Here is an 18,927-nt window from a genome sequence, read left to right as displayed (position 1 = left end):
TATAATTTACATATATTTAATTGGGTAATTATTTGATGTATTTGCTTAAACTGATTTAGAGCAAATAATATCCCTTTAGGACATAAGTTAAAGTGAGAGACAGAAGAAAAAATACCACTACTTGATATAATTTTAAAGGAAAAACTCCCATTTTTCATCACCATTTGTTAAATTGTGAAGCTTGTCACTATTGAACTTTAGAAACTATTTGATTATCTTTTTCCACAAATCATGCTTTTCTTTGCTTTCAATGCCTCGAGAAATTTTGGTGCTCTGATAATATTAAGGGACTCAGAAATGTACAAATATGTATATTTCATTTACCTTAGATCTTGAAAACTTAGAGAATTAACCCTATATATCAGTTACAAAATCACTTTCCTTCATTATTTCATTTTAGTGCATAATTTCACATATATCAAAAGGAACATTCCCATAGCATACCTACAGACCGTGGCTGAAATGACACTAAACTTCAGAGTTTCTGCTTGAACCAGACTGACTCTTTCTGAGACAGAATTTAACCAATTCGATATATCAAGTTGTTGGTTCTTCTGCAGTTGGAGGATCTTTCAGACCTCCTTGTAAAATGATTAAGCTCAATGGTAAAATTAAGTGGTGGGGAGAAAAATCCTCCACATAGAAAAGCAAATGAGTTTTTAAAGAATAGAAAATCATCTCTATGAGAAATTACTTCTAAATTATCCATGTGGAAATTAAACTTAGCTCTTGTTAACATTTCCGTAGAAACATGCATTTTGATTAAACCAAATAAACAAACACACAGCACGTCCCTGAAAGTAGGCAGAGTCATTTATCTATATACTCACAAATGTTTTGCTCTTTTCTCATCATCAGTATTTTTTTCTTGCTTTATTTGCTTCATTTCCTTTAACTTTATTTCCCATTATTCATGGAAAGGTTTTCTGTCTAAGACTAAATTGATTCTCTGCATACTTCTCATCTGTGAAGTCACTTCAGCAGAGAGTTACTCTTTGGAGTTAGGTTCCCCATCTCTAATCTGTATCCCTCAGCTAGAGCGCTCGGTCTGGCGCTGCCCCATCACTGCCCTAAGGCATGTAGAGAGAGGGCTCTCGCTTTGCCCAGTCTGCTCAGTGAGCTGCCTTTGAAACTGGTGAGGAGGGAGGTCTATGGAAGGGAGAGATAGATGTACCGAGTGACTCTTTTGAAACCAGTGTAATTTGTAAATTTGCCATAAACTTTTAAAGTGGGAGTTGGGGTTGGGGGATTGCAGAGTTCGCCTCCTCTCAGACATCAAAAGGAAAATGGAAGTTTTCATTTCATTTCCAAGGGTTCTGATGCGAAAGGACTTTTTTCTAAATTTTACCAAGATTTCAGCAATTAATGAATCTATAGACTTTTCAAATATTCATGACATACACACTTATACACACAAATATTCATGACATACACACTTATACACACTTATACACACGTTCATGCACATACAATAGCACTTATCAAATAATACTGCCTGATACCACCTGGCTGTTAATTTAAGTTTGGAGCAAGTAAATAGACACCACTTAGGAGAGGGTACCTTTGACCATGAAGAGTGAAGAAGATCACTGATGTAATTGATACTTTTCATGCATTATCAACTGTTTTTATACTGTCAGTATAGAGAAAGCCATATTTCCTTTCGTCAAGCCAAAAACATAGTGCCTAACTGCCTTTGTATAAAAGCTAACGCAACATGTCAAAAATAATAGCATAGCCCTCAATATACATTGAACTGGTGAAAGCAGTTTGGAATGGTTTGGCAGAGATAAAGCATAAAGTTAATTTTTATATTATTTTCTCTCCATTCACATTCATACCAGGTAGACTTTGTCAAGTACCTATAGTAAAGAAAAACTTGTTCATGCATGCAGAACGACATAAAATAAGATTAAAAGCTCCAGGAAATCAGCCTGCTTCAAAAAACCATTAAAATGTGCCTATCCCTCAAGCTTTACAAATGCGTTAATTGTCGTGTTTCAGTCATGTAAATATGTTTCAGCATAAAGTAACCCAGATTTCCTGTTATAGAAGCACTGCTATCTGAGGGTGTGGGGGTAGGGAGGGACGAACAAGGACTAAATAACACACTGTAATGAAACCTGCCTTTGGGCAGCACATGCCTCAGTTCTGAATGCCCAGAAATACTTCGCAGACGCTCTAGGCTGCCTAGCAATGGGGATTTCTAATTCTGGCCAGCTTGACAAAGTAAATACAACTATTGAACATAAGGCAGCTCCTAATAAAAAACAACAATTCCCCCTTGTAAACACCTACATTTGGCCCCATTAAAAATTCTTTCTTCATACCCAGGAACTAGCAGACCCTTAAACGCGGGGGTCTCAAAGTAACTAAAGAGCAGTTGGAAGATGTAATGCTGTCGGGATGTGGTACATTGCCATTTCCACCGAGTCCTTCATACCCCATCCCAGGGCTTTGTGGAGCAATGTTCTGCATACGCTGAAGGGCATTATGCAAGCAAACACATTGGCCATTATGCTCCAGGACTCATTCATGGATGGCCAACAGGAAATCAATATATGTTCATATATATGCTACACTTCTATACAAAAAAATACAGTGGAGGGAGGGTTCATCCAAAGCTGCCCATTTTGAAAGTGATTTAGTGGCCTGACATTAGTATGATGACTCAAGCAATTATCTGATTTCAAAATTCTCTGATTCCCGCTCTTTCACAGGTTAAAACTCCTCTATTCCATCAGCTGTGTGTCAGTGAGACCTCTTATAGTCCCTAAGTTAAATAATGGATCTGCTATAGTTCTAAAAACCTCTAGGATTTAGGGGTCAACCTTGAGCTTACATAAGCATTTATCTGCTAACAGTTTACTGAGTAGAAGGTTTTTGATTACAGTAAGGATAACACATTAGTTTGAATTCTGATAGACAAAAATAAAGAGATTGTTACCTTTTGCCACCTCCAGAGTAGTTACCATATGCTTTAAAAGAAAAAGGGGGGGGGGATAAAGAGGAATTCTCATATAATCAGTAGTTTGAATTTATTTCTAAAAGAAGTTTTTTTTTTCCCCAAGCTCAACATTCAGATCTAAAAACACCATATGTTCATAAACTATCTTACTCTTCTTAAGCCGCCCGAGGGATAGTACCCAAAATATTGCTCCTAAAACGTTTCCTCACTTGCCTTGAGTAGAAAAGGGGCAAAGCAGGCTTGAAGAACCTATCACACTGACAGTCTATCCACAGAAAGATCTCAGTCTTCTTCCATGACTGCCATAGCAGCAGTAGGCCCTAGATCTCAAGTCTCTCAGCTTGGCCCTGCTGAAGCTTAATTCAAATTCTACACACTCTGGAGCATATGCGCCTGCCTTCATTGTGTGTTCCAGAGCCCATACAAGCTTTGGGTTAAGCAGAGTTGGAGACCAGTCAAAAGGTTGCCAGAGTGAGAAACCCTGCTGCAATTCAGGAATGATGGATGGGGGGGGCGGGGAGGGGGGAGGAATCCGTTAGGAAGATGGGAGGACTCTCGTTCTGGCAGTGATGCACAACCAGGGGATCACAGTGGCCATGTGGGAGCACACATGTCACCCCAATCCTTTATCCTTCCTCCATCCAGAGGAGAAGCTAAGGGAGGTGGGAGGGAAGGCTTCACAGTCTGCCGTCCAAGTTTAGGTAACAATTTGGTGCCTTATTTCATCTGTTACCTAAATGATATACATATATTTTTTTTTCTTCTGTCCTGCTTGTGTAAGAACATTGATGAGAATAAAATGTGCAAAAGAACAAAGGAGAGGGAGTTCCTGTTGTGGCTCAGCAGTAACAAAACCAACTAGGATCCATGAGGACATGGGTTTGATCCCTGGCCTCGTTCACTGGGTTAAGGATCCATGTTGCCATGAGCTGTGTTATAGGTCACAGATGCTGCTCGGATCAGGGGTTGTTGTGTCTGTGGCTGTGGCTGGCAGCTGTAGCTCCAATTTGACCCCTAGCCTGGGAACTTCCATATGCCACGGGTGTGGCCCTAAAAAGACAAAAAAAAAAAAAAAAAAAAAAGAAGAACAAAGGAGAGGCCCAAAGAAAAGAAGATACTGCCTTTAGTTTGTGTAGAAAGTAAAACCATGTTAAGATCTTCAGGAAGAATCTAATTCATTCTCCATCAGGGTATGAATTAAGGAGGAAAATAACATGAATCACCCCATATCTTCAGTGTCTGAAAGTTCAGGAACATTGGGACTGAAACATGGTGGCATTCATGTTACCAAGTAGTCCAAAAGATTCTGACCTACCTTTTAAGAAGATTAAACTGGGCAAACCATCGCCACAAAGAGCACTGCCAGGGTCTCTCCTCTAGGAACATTTCACACAGGGCCCAACCCCTCCACCTGGAATCTTCCCATGGGGCAGGCATGAGGTTGAGGACCACCACTCGCCCCAGGAGAACGGTGGGGGTGGGAGAATCCTGTGAGTCATTCAGTGACTAGAATGTCTTTTCTGAATCAGAAGAAAGCAGGATCTACAAAGCCTGTGGATACCACCTTTTGGGAAGTTGTGTCTTTAATAGAATATACATGTTTACAACCACTGTTGTTTTCTCAGGAAAATGTCCATGTATGGTTTTGTAAGGATACAAGTGAGAGCACAGCCTTTGCTCTAAGAATTAAATCCAAGTCGCTTGTAATGGCTTATCTTCCTACCAAGCCAAACTTCTCCTCTCCATGGCCACTCTCCTGTTCAGTGACTGCACCAGAAAAACTGCCCTTTCTTCCATCCTTCAAAAATGCCAAGCTTATTCCTACCATAGGACTTTTGTATTTTACTCCCTTTGCCTAGAAACTTCTTTGCCAGGTCATCACAGGTGCCTTCTCAAAATATAGATCTTAGCTCAAATGTATCCTCCAGAAAGTCTTTCACCAGTTAAAGTAGAACCCCCAGCCAATATCATGTCACCATGTTTCATTTCCTTAAAAGACCTCTCACTATCTGAATCATTTTCTCCATTGTTGGGTTGTCCTGTGTGTTAGCTCTCTCTCCTTGAGTCAGTAAGTGTCTCTGTACTGTCCCTTTCTTTCTGATGTGGGAAGGTTTTTGAAAGCAGGGATTTTGCCTGTCTTGTTCACTGTTTCACCTATAGTGCTTAGAGAAGTTGTGGCATATTAGAGTACTGAGTGAGCACATGGACCGTGAGGTCAGAATGCCTTCAAATTCCATTTGGGTATCCTGAAGTTGCAACATCACTTCTGCTCTTTTGAGAACATAATCCACAACTAGCTGCAAGGGAAGCTTGAAAGTCAAATCTTTATTCAAGATGACCATATATTCACAGATTCTTCTACAAACGGAGGAAGGGAAAGTAGATGGGGGAGGATAATGATCAGTCTCTCTCATGGTCCACAATGCTTTGGAACCCAAATATCCATGAACAGCCTCTTCCCACACATTCCCTCCTCTTCAGGGGTGAGTGGGGAATCCTCCTGGTGAGAAAATGCAAAAATCCTCTGCCCTGGCAGTAGAGGACTGTAGCCCAGCATGTAGCCCCCAGTTCTGCTCTCTGAAAGGAACACCCTTGTCCACTGCCCGCTGTATCCCTTTAGGAAGTTTTTCCTTGTCCGTCCGTCCATCCGTCCGTTCTCATTGACGGCTATATGAAATCACCATCGGAGAATGTGCCCTTTGGGGGCTGCACAGTTTTTATAGCCCACTTAATGATAGGTCAGGTTTGGAGACCCAAAATTTCTTTGGGGGTTGAGTAATCATAGACTCTTGGCCAGGCTTATAGTTTCTTTGCCACCATAACACCCCCCTCAAAACTTGAGAAGCTTCCCTGTCGATCTGCTTCCCTTTGGTTCCACATGCAAGTAATCACAGCCAAAGAGTTGTCCAGACAGAGCTCTAGGATTCAGCTGCAGCAAACAGATGCCATCAGATTATTTTATGCAGTCAGGAACATTGGGAGCTAGTGAAATAATGGGAAGGGCTGGAGGATGGCACCACCAAACTTGGCTTCCAGGAAGGCTGCTGCCTCTGTGAAATCAGGAAGGTGAGGAACTGGGAGACTGCAACTATTCACTGAAAGCACACAGCCCTGTGGCTGCAATCTCGGAGCCAGTAAGTTCCCCGTGCCCCTGCCCCCAGCACTTCTTGACCCCCATGAAGCAAGTCACTAGACCCTGAAACACTGGGCTGGCTGCCATAGCTGCATCTCTGCTCTTATGAAGCTGTTGACTAGTTCCAGGAATGGAAAAAAAGGAAAGAAAAAAAAAAAAAAAACAAAAAAACTGTCCCTGCAACAGCACTTGCAAATTGCAGTAGTGAAAGCAGCAGGAAGATAGCAGCTGCTTCCCTTCCACCTTCTAAATCAAGTACCTCTGCATCTAACTGGAGAAGCCGAATTCACACCTTTCCAGCCTCTTACCTGCAGGCAGACACACCACGAGGCAGGTGAAATGGATATGCATGTCCACCACAACTGTTTCAAGACTTGTGTCTTATTTTGTGGCCTCTACCTCTTCCCCTCTCTTTCATCTTGCTCGTAACTAGCTTGAAGCCATCTGAAATAATCGACTTGAGAGGGAAGGCAACACCCTTAATCTGACTTTTGTCTCTGAGCTGGCTCCTGTTTTCTGGCCAGCCTCTTAATGAGGCATTTCCCCAAGGCTTAGGGACACAGACAGCTGGGAAGGTTCTCTGCTTCAATATGCAGTTGCAGAAACTGCTGGGTTTTTTCCAACCCTCTGACGCCCCAAATTACCGAGCTTTTTAGTCGGTTTAAATTGTGAGCTGCAGACAGAGCACCTCCTTTAACAGATCTGTAGACCCTCTACATCTTCGTACAAACTCTGTAGCTCTAGCCTGAGTTCATGTCTCTTTTGTTAATAACTCTGCTAGACGTGGCAGGAAGCCCCTAACACACCAATATTCTGAATTTCTCCAACATTTCAACTCGGGCCACCGACTAGGAAGTATGACGTTTGCTTCCAGATTATCACAGGCCTAACAGGGCTCCTCAGCTTTCCAATCTGCAATCCTGAACTCACTGCCCACTTTTCAACCACTAAATCAACCTAGATTTTGATTGTAGAGCTTGATCCATTTTTCAGGTACCAAAGTCTCTATAAACAGGGAGATAGGTTAGGCTGTTATTAAGGAAATGTTACAATGCAGCAGCTGAAATAATAGATAATACACACCACGTAGAAGCTCACCTTGGTGATCCAGGCCTCTTTTTGGTGGCCAGATGGTGTGTCAGGAGACCCTAAACTAATTATGTGGTTTTGCTACGCCCTCCTCAGTGCATAGCTTATCCGATGGTCCAGGATGGCTGCTTTAGCACCTGCCCTCAAGTCCACCCTTCAGGAGGTGGGAAGAGGGAAGTTTGGCTTGTCCCTAACGTTGTGGAGCCTAGAGCAAGAATGCAAATAAAGGACCACATTTTTATATGTCGCAATATTTAAAAGTTATTGAGACAACAAATCATTAAATATGCTTTATCTCCCTTCCTTCACAAATAGACTTTCCTGGAAGCCAAGTTGAAATTTAGAGTCAGGGGAGTTCCCATCATGGCTCAGCAGTTAATGAACCCGACTAGCATCCACGAAGACAAAGGTCCCTGGCCTTGTTCAGTGGGTTAAGTATCCGACATTGCCATGAGCTGTGGTGTAGGTCGCAGACATGGCTCAGATCCCCCGCGGCTGTGGCTATGGCGTAGGCTGGCAGCTGCAGCTCCAGTTCAACCCCTAGCCTGGGAACCTCCATATGCCACAGGTGTGGCCCTGAAGAGACAAAAAGACAAAAAATAAAAAATAAAAAAATAAATTTAGGGTCAGGGTTCCACTCCAGAACATGGGGACATAGGAAGAACTGGCCTATCGCCCATCTCCTTTCTCTCCCCAGCCCTGCCTCCTTGCCACACATAGTGAGTGATGTGATCATGCGTGGGGACACCCCACCTGCACATCCAAACTGTCCACGCCCACAAACAGCCAGCCTTTGGCTCCTCCTGGGGCTCCAAGGTATACACACAGACAACACAGCTCACCCATGGGGTACAAACCTAAGGAAGAGACCTTTGCAGCCTTTGTGTCCATTTGCACAGGGAGTGCTGAGGTTCTGAGTACCCAGACCATGTCCTATAAAGAAGGGCACAGGCTCGAGATGGGCACATCCCCTTCACCCTATTAATTCCTCAGGCCATGAGGCAAGGGCCCTCTTGCTGGAGTCAAAGAGCGATGCCAAGGGAAAAGGGAAGTAAATGGCGCCGCCCCCTCCTCTAAGGATCTCACCTTGAACTTAGCTTCATCTGTTCAACATGAAGTAAACAGAACTTAATCACTCAGCCTCATCTATTGGCAAGGGAAGCTGGGAAACGTGGCCTTTATTCTCAGAGGCCACATGTCCCACTAATGTTCAGAGGTTCTTTTACTCGCCACAGAGGAAGAGAACAGATATTGGGAGTAAGCTAGCAATCTCTCCCACAGACACATGGCTTTTCACAAATCACACTTTTGTTTAGACAAGTGAGTTCTTCACAATCTGCTTTCAGAGAGGTGAGTTTGGAGGCAAGACAATCCTGTCAGTTATAATTGACGGTCAAAATAATTGCACACCTGAGCATTTTTCCATGGGCAGCCAGTGTGCAATGTTCCAACTCTGAAATTTTGTCTAATTTTCAGCTCAGTCGGGAAGAACCAAAAGAATTTTTTCAATTCAAAGGATATGGTAGGATTATGACATTCAATAAAACAATTTTAATCTGAAACCCTGAAAATGAATTGGGTTTTAAACAAACAAACAACACTGAAACCTAAAACCTGACCATGTTTTGGCAGAATCTTTTCCAGAAATACTCCACCACTATCAAATGCACACTTACCAATGCAAAAAGAGCAAAAATATGGTTCTGGCAAGATTTCCACTGCTTTATTCATATGTATGATTAACACAAAAGTTACCAAAATTAGGCAAATGCATATTCCATATTGTAAAATGTGAGCCAGATGTAGAATAATTACGATATAACATTGCAGTGGAATGCAATGTTGTGGCGCAGCAGAAACAAATCTGACTAGGAACCATGAGGACATGGGTTTGATCCCTGGCCTTGTTCAGTGGGTTAAGGATCCAGCATTGCCGTGAGCTGTGGTGTGGGTTGCAGACGTGGCGTGGCTGTGGCGTAGGCCCGCACCTGCAGCTCCAATTGGACCCTTAGCCTGGGAACCTCCATATGCCCCAGGTGCGACCCTTAAAAAGACAAAAAAAACAAAAACAAAACAATATAACATTGCAGTATAATTCTAGAATGGTTATGGGAGTTCCTGTTATGGCTCAGCAGGTTATAAACCCTACTAGTATCCGTGAGGATGTGGGTCTGATCCCTGGCCTTGCTCAGTGGGTTAAGGATCCAGCATTGCCGTGAGCTGTGGCATAGGTCTCAGACACAGCTCAGACCCCACATTGCTGTGGCTGTGGTTCGGCAGCTGCAGCTCTGATTCAACCCCTAGCCCGGGAATTTCCATTTGCCACTGGTGCAGCCCTTAAAAAAAAAAGAATGATTATGGAATAATAGGAATAATGTAAAATTATAATAATTGCATAATGGCATATAGCATTGATTTTTTTGGCAAGCTGAAATAACACTCTGAAATCTTGTGAAGAAATAATAGTGATGAGAAATACATCAAAGCCTGCTTTATCTATTTCATTCCTTCTATCCTCCTCCTAGTGCCCCCAGCAGGAAATCAGTCTTTCCACAAAGGAAATGCACATCTTTTCATGACATGAAAGAGACACTGAGCACTACTTTAACCCCTGACTTCTGGGCTGGTGCAGGCATCAGGTGTGCATTTTCCTGGTCAGGAACTAAGAAGGGAGCCCATGACACCAGCAGGAGCTCACACAGTGAGGGAATGCTTCTGGAGTGTTATCCTTTTGCTGTGACCCTTCGCAAATGTTTAGCTGACCACTGATTGTCTCCCAGAATCCATTTGCTCTTTCTTCCATAGTAATAGGCTTACTGAACATTTTAACACATTCTGAAGCATTTCCCATCCTCCCTCGCCTCCAGGACGGCCATGTCTGTTCGGGACGTGAGTGGAAGTGATGTGTCCAACTTCCAAGTCTTGTCTTCTTGGCCCCTTCTTCCCACCAGCTGAGAAGAGCAAAAACTCAGCCTTGGAGCCGGAAGTAGAAGCCACTTGTTGAGGATGGCAGACCCGTCCTTCCAGCTCAGAACTGCCTACTTCTGGACTATAAAGTGGGGGAGATATAAACATCTGTCTTTCTTAAGCCATTTTTTTGGAATGAGTCAGGATGTCTCTGTATTAGAGCTATTTAGCCTATACTCTCATTCATTCCCTACCATTCAGAGCAGTGCCTCATAACATGGAATATGGCTGCAGAAACCAGCAAATCATGCTTCAGGTGAGGGCACCACAGAGCTCTTAAAAGAATCTGGAATGGAGTTCCTGTCGTGGAATGAATCTGACTAGTATCCATGAGGACGCAGGTTCGATCCCTGGCCTTGCTGAGTGGGTTAAGGATCCTGCATTGCCATGAGCTGTGCTATAGGTCACAGACGCAGCTTGGACTCTAAGTTGCAATGGCTGTGGTGTAGGCCAGCAGCTGTAGCTCTGATTCGACCCCTAGCCTGGGAGCCTCCATATGCTGCAGGTTCAGCCCTAAAATAAAAAATAAAAAAATAAACTAAATGCTGAGACTTAGCAATGAGACCTGGCTAAATCCAATATCCTGGTACTGGTGCTTATAATAATATATTTTTCATTAAATTTGTAGAGCCATTTCCTAGCCCTAATAAGCTCACTTTTTTTTTTTTTTTTTATCTTGTCCCATGTGTATTGTTATGAGCCACCTCAAATGCCTCTTGGAGCAAGAAGTATAAATAAATTAATACCCCTAATAATTCAGAAAATGCTTCATATCTCATTTGATTCTGATATCAGTCCTGTGAGGGAAGGATTATTCACCTATAATGGCTAAGGACACTGAAACTAAGCAAGCAAAGTGACTTACCTGAGGTCACACTGAAAGCGAGTGGCAGAGAGAGGTATCAAACTGTTGCTGGCTGCCTCTCTGAAGGGACTAATGTAGAACCTACATGTCCAAGGGGTTTACAAGTTTTAATTTAAATTGACTGTGGGAGTTCCTGTTGTGGCTCAGTGGAAATGAATCCAACTAGGAACCATGAGGTTGTGGGTTCCATCCCTGGCCTCTCTCAGTGGGTTAAGGATCCAGCGTTGCCATGAGCTGTGGTGTAGGTTGCAGACGTGGCTCAGATCTGGCATTGCCATGGCTCTGGTGTAGGCTGGCAGCTGTAGCTCTGATTCGACCCCTAGCCTGGGAACCTCCATATGCTGCAGATGCAGCCCTAAAAACACAAAAGACAAAAAATAAATGAGATTAAAAAAATAATAAATTGGCTATGTTTTGGAGTTCTCTTGTGGCACAGTGGGTTAAGGATCCGACATTGTCATTGCAGCATCTCGGGTCTCTGCTGTGGTGGGGGTTTGATCCCTGGCCTGGGAATCTCTGAATACTGGAGGCACAGGCAAGAAAGAGAGAGAGAGAGAGAGAGAGAGGGAGGGAGGGAGGGAGGAAGGAAGCAAGGAAGGAAGGAAAAGAGAGAGAAAGAAAGGAAGGAGAAAAAGAATTGGCTATGTTCAGCTATGTTTTAAAGAAATAAGAAAAAATCTATTAGGAAGTACTTTGAAAGGTTAACCCCTCTTTCTGTGATTGTAATGGAAAGTGCGACTTTTCAGGAAATATCCTGAGTTTTAAAAGGATTAAAACAAATACTCCTTCGCTAAGGGTTAAAATGTCCTCTAGCAATTGTTTTTGTCGCAAAACAGGCAGGGCCTGGTGGTTTCGTCTTGGCAAAATGTGAAAACTATCAATTTTTTGGTGGTGGTGTTTGTTGTTTGTTTTTTATTCCTCAATGAATTTATCACATCTGTAGGAAACCTATAAATTGATTAAACTTATATTAATGGGTATTTACCTGCAGTTTGTCTCAAATCCAGATGGAATTTAGATACATTTTCTGGCCCCTTCTGTCTGGGAACTGTGCATGCCGGTCACAGGTCTGGTGGGCTAGGAAAAGAGGAATTGGGAAGAGAACTGTGGAGCCAGAAAACCCAATCCTGTGTGTCTGTAGGATGAGTGTAGCCACTGACTCAAGAAGGAACAAAATATAGATGGTGGCTCAGCCCAACCTAGAAACAGAGAGAGAGGCAGAAGGGGGAATAATCTCAGTCGGGCTCACCTTGGCACCCTTGGAGCCTCAGAGCAAAGCACTTCTGCTGTTGCTTTTTTATCATGACCCAGGGCTTCCTATGGGCCTAAGGGTGCCTTTGGGAGGAGCTCCCCTAATCTGCCAGTGCACTTTGCCAGCTTTGCTATTCCCCCCCTTGTAGCAGTGAAGAAAAAGGACCCATTAGTCCAGTGGGATGGATCACTGCAAAGCACCCCGACCTCTGCAGAACCCTGGGAGTTGTCACACCCTTCCCAGATCCCTTTGCCTACAGAGAAATCATCATTTTAGACAAGGCATTCATGGAAAAAATAGGCAGGCAGCCAGCCAGATAAGCATCTCCTGCCTCAGCAGCACCATCCTTTCTTCCCAAAATCTAGGCAAAGAAAATCAGGCAGAAAAAATTTTAGCTCAGAGATGTAAGGTATGTTGTTGGCCCCGGCCTCAGAAGCCCAGGTATAGAATGAGAAAGAAGAATACCTTGATTTGGTTTACAAGATTGGATATATACAAGATTTTTTGTATAGTTTGATTTTTATTGAAATCATTACTCAAGGTCTAAAAATGTATATATACCCCCACAGCCGTGCAGCTTTAGTCTAAAGGAGGTCACCCATGCTAGGCAGAGTATCTCACAGCAGATTTTTTCAGAAGACAGATCTGGGGTACAGCAGCATCTGAGCATTTACATGTCAAGTGTGTAAGTGCTTTGGAAGCCTCAAAGGGAAAGTGCCTGACACACCTGGCAAGCCTGGAACCTGATCTCTCCTTCTTCCTCCCTGCTTCACATCGCACTGACATGGTGCACAGGAGGAGGCTTAGAAAGGGAGAAAACAAAACCCACTGCTTGAGAACGTAGGCTGCATGGTAAGCTCACTTCAGTAATAATCAGCCAAAGCTTGCAAAATCACACATGGATTCACATGTTTCCAAGAGCCATCCTTGGGCTTTTTTCAAAGGACGTGGGTATGCAACCAGCTTTTACACTGTAACATTTGCTTAGAAGCATTGAATCACATCACCCCAAATTTTTGTGCTCAGAAGGTACACACGAACAGTATTTGACTTTTCTTCAAAGCCACTCAAGCTGAAAGATTTCCAAGCATGTCACACGTCACATTTAGCTACTTCTGCTATGAAGGGCTTCCAGCCAACTGGCTCACACTCATTGCCTAGAGAAGCAGAGGAAGAGAAATTTTTAGCAAATAGGTAAGCTCCTGAAATAGATTGTATTTCTCTGGTTCAGAATAAACTAGACTAGTTCCCTCCTTAAGGTTGTCGGAGCAGTACGACCCTTTCACCAAATGCATCTTAAAGATATATTGAGGGCGTTCCCGTCGTGGCTCAGCAGTTAACAAATCTGACTCGCATCCATAAGGATGCAGGTTCAATCCCTGGCCTCAGTGGGTTAAGGATCTGGCGTTGGCATGAGCTGTGATGTAGGTCGCAGACACAGCTTGGATCCTGCATTGCTGTGACTGTGGCGTAGGCCAGCAGCTGTAGCTCCAATTCGACCCCTAGCCTGGGAAACTCCATATGCTGCAAGTGCAGCCCTAAAAAGCAAAAAAAAAAAAAAAAAAAAAAAAAAAAGATGTATCTTACCAATAAGCAAATCATGTCGGAATCCAGTTCATTATTTAACACCTTCCTAACTCCACAAAGCTTTTTCCTGCCCTCCCCACCCCCCCACCATGGTTCTGCTTTGTCTCTGCCTTTCTTGCAGACTTGGACTGCTCACTCTGAGGGCTACCTGGGTGCTTGTCTCATGCCTTTTACTGGAGCTGTAAGGCAACCCAGAGTGTGGAGGGCGCTCTGTTCACGTCTCTTTTTAGAAAGCCTTGTTTCCAGTAGATTCTAAATATTTGTTGACTCCAGTTGAGTTCCTACCCAGCCTAATCACAGTTTGACCTCATCTTTGTGAGGTCCCAACCAAAAGTACTCACACACAGGTACACATGCACACTTCTTTTAATGGTAACTTCTACTTCTTCTTTTGTTTTTTGTTTTTTTTTTGTTTTTTTGGTTTTTTTTTTTTTTTTTTTTTTTTTGTCTTTTTAGGGCTGCAGGTGAAGCATATGCAAGTTCCCAGGCTAGGGGTCAAATCAGAGTTATAACTGCTGACCTACGCCACAGCCACAGCAATGCCAGATCCAAGCTGCACTGGCAACTTACACCACAGCTCATGGTAACGCCGGATCCCTAACTCACTGAGCAAGGCCACAGGTAGGACCTGCGTCCTCATGGATACTAGTCAGATTCATTTCCGCTGAGCCATGGCAGGAACTCCATCGGTGACTTCTTTAACTTTCAGAGGGTCTTCAGATCATGCGTGTACCCTAGTCATTATTCCTTTGCTCATTAGCAATAACTACAAGATCTTAAATGTTAACTCAGGTGTATCATTGTCTCTTTCCCTCCTGCTCCCTCACATGGACATTGATAGAGGTAACACAGAAAAGACATTCGTAACCTCAGACTTTAGAGTCCTGCTTATCTTTTAGATTCCTGAGCCTTTCACACTTTGATTTCTACTTGAAAGCCTTTCTGAAGCTAGGGTATGAAGAAATAAAGAATTGTTTAAAACCAAGGAACAAATAGGTCTTTGAGTTCTTCTTTATTATGCAGTAAATAGACATTTAATGACTTAAATGACAAGCTGGGTGCTAAGGATACAAATAATACTGCATGGATAGTATAGCTTTTCTGGACCTTTCTGACATCTTTGTGGATCACGTATCTGTATAATACTGTCTTTCATCCTAGATGTATTTGTACCAGCAAACTGAAATCAAGGAAGAATATTTTCATAAGTTAAATTTTTTAAAATATTCTGATCCTCTGCACACAGCTTGTGTTTACATGACAATAAACAAGCCTTTTAGCAGGAAAGAAACTAGCCAGAACATATGCTGGCAGATCACAATATTTTGACCAAAAAATTAAAAAATGGTTTTTCCATTTTTCACTTGGGATTTTTTTTTTTTTTCCATAGTGAAGGGAGTTTCCAAATAAAGGGCTCTAGATCGTTGTCACCAGGTCAGTTCACCTCCTCAAAGGCTTTGCTTAGTCATCGGGGGCTGACCCTATCCTGCCCTGCTTACCTCTTGCTGCCCACATCCACTCTGCCTCACATGACAAACATGTTCCTTTGAGTTCTTTTTTGTTGTCATTGTTGTTGTCCTTTTAGGGCCGCACCCGCTACATATGGATGTTCCCAGGCTAGGGGTCGAATTGGAGCTACAGCTGCCAGCCTACACCACAGCCACAGCAAGGTATAACCTTGTAGCCTACACCACAGCTTACGGCAGCACAGGATCCTAAACCCACTGAGCGAGGCCAGGGATCGAACCTGCAGCCTCATGGATACTAGTCGGGTTTTTAACCCGCTGAAACACAACAGGAGTTCAGATTTTTGTGAAACAAATCATATGGTCTGGGAGCCCTGACATTATAGGAACTCGATAGAGGTCCTTTTGAAAACCAAAAAAAGTTCTTTTGAAAACCAAAAAAAGTTCTTTTGAAATATGAATATTTCTCCCTCTAATTATAGCAGTTGTTTTGTAACCATGGCCAGTTACTAATTCTCTTTAAATCAACCCATATCTTCAGAAAAAAGTTAAGATAGGGAAATGTTCAAAACTACAACATATTTTTGGAAACATGACCCAATATCATGCATAAAAGCAAACTTACCAAGACTTGTAGCTGATGTTATGACTGAGTTAACGGAGCATGTGAAAAAAAAATTACCCTTTGTATCATTTTTTTTCATTTTGTCAACATGACATGTGTCTATGAAAATTGTAAGTTCCTTAAAGAAGGTATAACCTTGAAATTAAAATCATCAGGTCAACATAATAGATGAAGGGAAACAAGCCTTTGTGGGAATCCATAATTGCTGAAAAGCTACATTCAGTTGAATGACACCATCTTGGAGCCCTAGCAAAAAAGTGAAAAAAAACGGAATAACAACCCTTCCATTATTATGTGATATTTTTCAATTATGCTTTTATTGTGCATTTACATGTTTTCATTTCTACCTAAATAAGAAAAATCTGAGTACATTTAGGCTTCGACGCTGGAAATATGCCACTAATATTTCTGGTCCAGTTTCTGTAATGGCTACAATTTGTAAAATCTGGTAGGAATAGGACGTGATTATATTGGGCTTCAGTCTGAAGAATTGTTTTAGCAGGAATTTTATATGCAAGACTAAATGCTGATCAACAGAGCATAATATTGTATTCTGAAGTGTGCTAGCAAAAGCAAAATTAATTATTTTTTTTTTCTTCTTTCTTTCCTTCCTCTGAAATCTTCTGCCATAGCGACTGCATTTGCCTCCAGACTTGTCAGACACAGTGAGCCGCTCAGGCAAACAGGATCTGGCAGAATCCGCCAAGCTGCTGGGCCCAGGCTGTGGCATGATGGCCGGAGGCGAGAAGCACCTGGACTTCTAGTGATTCCTCCTTAGTCGTTGCAGGCAGAATTATGTGACACTCTAATTATGATTGCTAATAGCTTATGTAAATATTTTTCTTAATGATTTGACCCTCCAATCCTTGAAAAACACAGTAAGGATTGCAAAAGGAAGCCACCGTTCTTCATTATTTTAACCAACTTTTGATACAGAAATAGTACAGCAGAAATACTTTCATTTTAAAATTGTTTTAGGCTGTATCTAGAGAAAATAGATAATTTTATTTTTAAATAAAAGCAAATAAAATGTCCAAAACTCAAGATGCCTTACAGTGGTCATTGGTGTATGTGTGTTTAAGGCACTCACGGTAAAGTGCATGTTAACAGCGGACAGCATATAAAACATTATGAAATTCAAAATTGTAAATGAAAAACATAGGTTCTCTTCATTTCTGAAAAAGATACCTCCCACCCAAAATGCTAAGGTTTCTTTTTTTAAGAAATGAAAAAATGTGTTTGCTAATATATGAAGACGCTAATAAAATGAATTTGTACTTATGCATCCTGTTATAAAATTGATGAGGACAAAATAATATTTGGGGATTAAGACCCCATTAAAGACAATTAGTCTGCTATAGTAGTTAATAAAGAACCTGAGTGATAGAGAACTTAAAGAAGTTGATAATCTCTAGTATCCTAAACAAAATCAGCACTATGAAATTATGTCAATAAACATGATTCAGGATTGAAATTCAAACTGACAGCTACATTAATACGAGGATACTGGGGAAGAACATGTATTGAAGCCTGGTGAGAAATTTTTACCAAACATTAGTCTGAGACAAAGCAGAACACTGAAGCTAACTGAGATTTCCATTGCATCAGGTAAACCCTTAGTTAAGTAGGAACGTTGGTGGGTGTGTACACTTATAAGCATATAAGCATGACTTTGGAGATATATAGCATTTAACCACTTTTCATATGAAACACTCGTTTTTTGAATCATATTGCCATATTCTCAAAGCTTTTGGCAAATACTAGACAAAAAGCAAGAGTAAAAAAGTAACTTGCATATTTAAGTAGAGAGTCTCAATTTTTAAAAAGCTGCTTAACATCTGTTAGGAGAAACTGAATTTCCAAAATATATTTTCAAATATGTTAGACTATTTTGAAGCAGTTATAGCTAGCATTTTTAAGCAGTTTGCTTTTAATATACCACAAATTATACTTTATTTGTTCTTGACAACATTGCAGAAAACAAAGGCTGGGTTTTTAAAACTGTCTAACCAATATGATGAATGTCAGTCACTTAAAAAAAAAAACCCACTGTAGCATAAACACATACTGTATACAGCTTTTATTCAGAATTAGAATAATTGAATCAATGACAGTGATTTGCCAGGATGTCAAATCTCTCCATCATATCCTGTCACTACCAGTTTATTTTTTGTGATCGAAATCAAAAAGACAACTATTTTGTCACCTGCTATTTCATTAGTACTAAAAATCAGGTTTCTTCTATTTTTTTAGAACGTCTGGTTTATTTTTTTCACTTCTTTTAATTCGAAAGACAAATTCTTCCCCATTTTCTTTTCAAAATAAAGTTTAGAATTGATCTGTCAGTTAAAATTAAAGGGCTTTTATATTAAGCAAAGGTGCTTTTAAAATTTAAAGCAACTTCAAAAATCAATTTAGTCCATAGATAATAAATAATATGCAGATACTTCACAAAAGCTTTGCTATGTCCTTTGAAAGCATTATGAACAATCTGAATAAACTCAAGTGAATATTTTAGTCGGGTTATTATTTTAATAAGTCTAACCTTTTTCTTACCGTGTTGTGATTCATTTTATACAAACACGCAGCGGAAAAATTACATAGCATCTGACTCTGAAAAGGAAACGTGAGGTCATCAGATATGAAAACTGCTTGTCAAAAATACTTAATAGGTCATTGATTTACTACCCTCGCTACCATGTTTATAAAATTAACAGCCAATTACTAGTTAATATATGCTTTGCAAATAGATAAATACTATAAAAATTGAATATGCATATTGGAACTCTTAAATATAAAAGAAACTTTTCAAACTGAGTAAAAGTACGTTTTGAACGATAATAGTACCTGGGCTTTCCAAAAATCAGATCCAAGTGCTTTGTTGTTCTGATTCACTAGGCAGGCTTTGTAAAAATAAGCTGCTGGAGAGGGATGCATATTTTTGTTTTTCTGATTAAAAACCCACCCTAAAAATG

At 41.3% G+C, this 18,927-nt stretch overlaps 1 protein-coding gene across 1 annotated transcript in view; it reads left to right on the top strand.

Annotated features, from left to right (window-relative positions):
• The window catches only part of ELP4 (elongator acetyltransferase complex subunit 4), a 226,732-nt gene extending 209,736 nt beyond the window's left edge, over positions 1–16,996 (top strand). Inside the window, exon 10 of the mRNA XM_003122892.7 lies at positions 16,585–16,996. Coding sequence (XP_003122940.4) covers positions 16,585–16,716 — 132 coding nt within the window. The 3' untranslated portion in view covers positions 16,717–16,996. The remainder of the gene's footprint in view (positions 1–16,584) is intronic.
• Positions 16,997–18,927: the final 1,931 nt, after the last annotated feature.

Source organism: Sus scrofa, chromosome 2, assembly GCF_054392235.1.
Source record: "Sus scrofa isolate SSC_HxYL_T2T_F1_AM1 chromosome 2, Sscrofa_HxYL_maternal_Yorkshire_Landrace_v2.0, whole genome shotgun sequence".
Classification (NCBI taxonomy): Eukaryota; Metazoa; Chordata; class Mammalia; order Artiodactyla; family Suidae; genus Sus; species Sus scrofa.
Note: the sequence above shows the minus strand (reverse complement) of the source record. Positions and strands in the feature narration are given on the sequence as shown.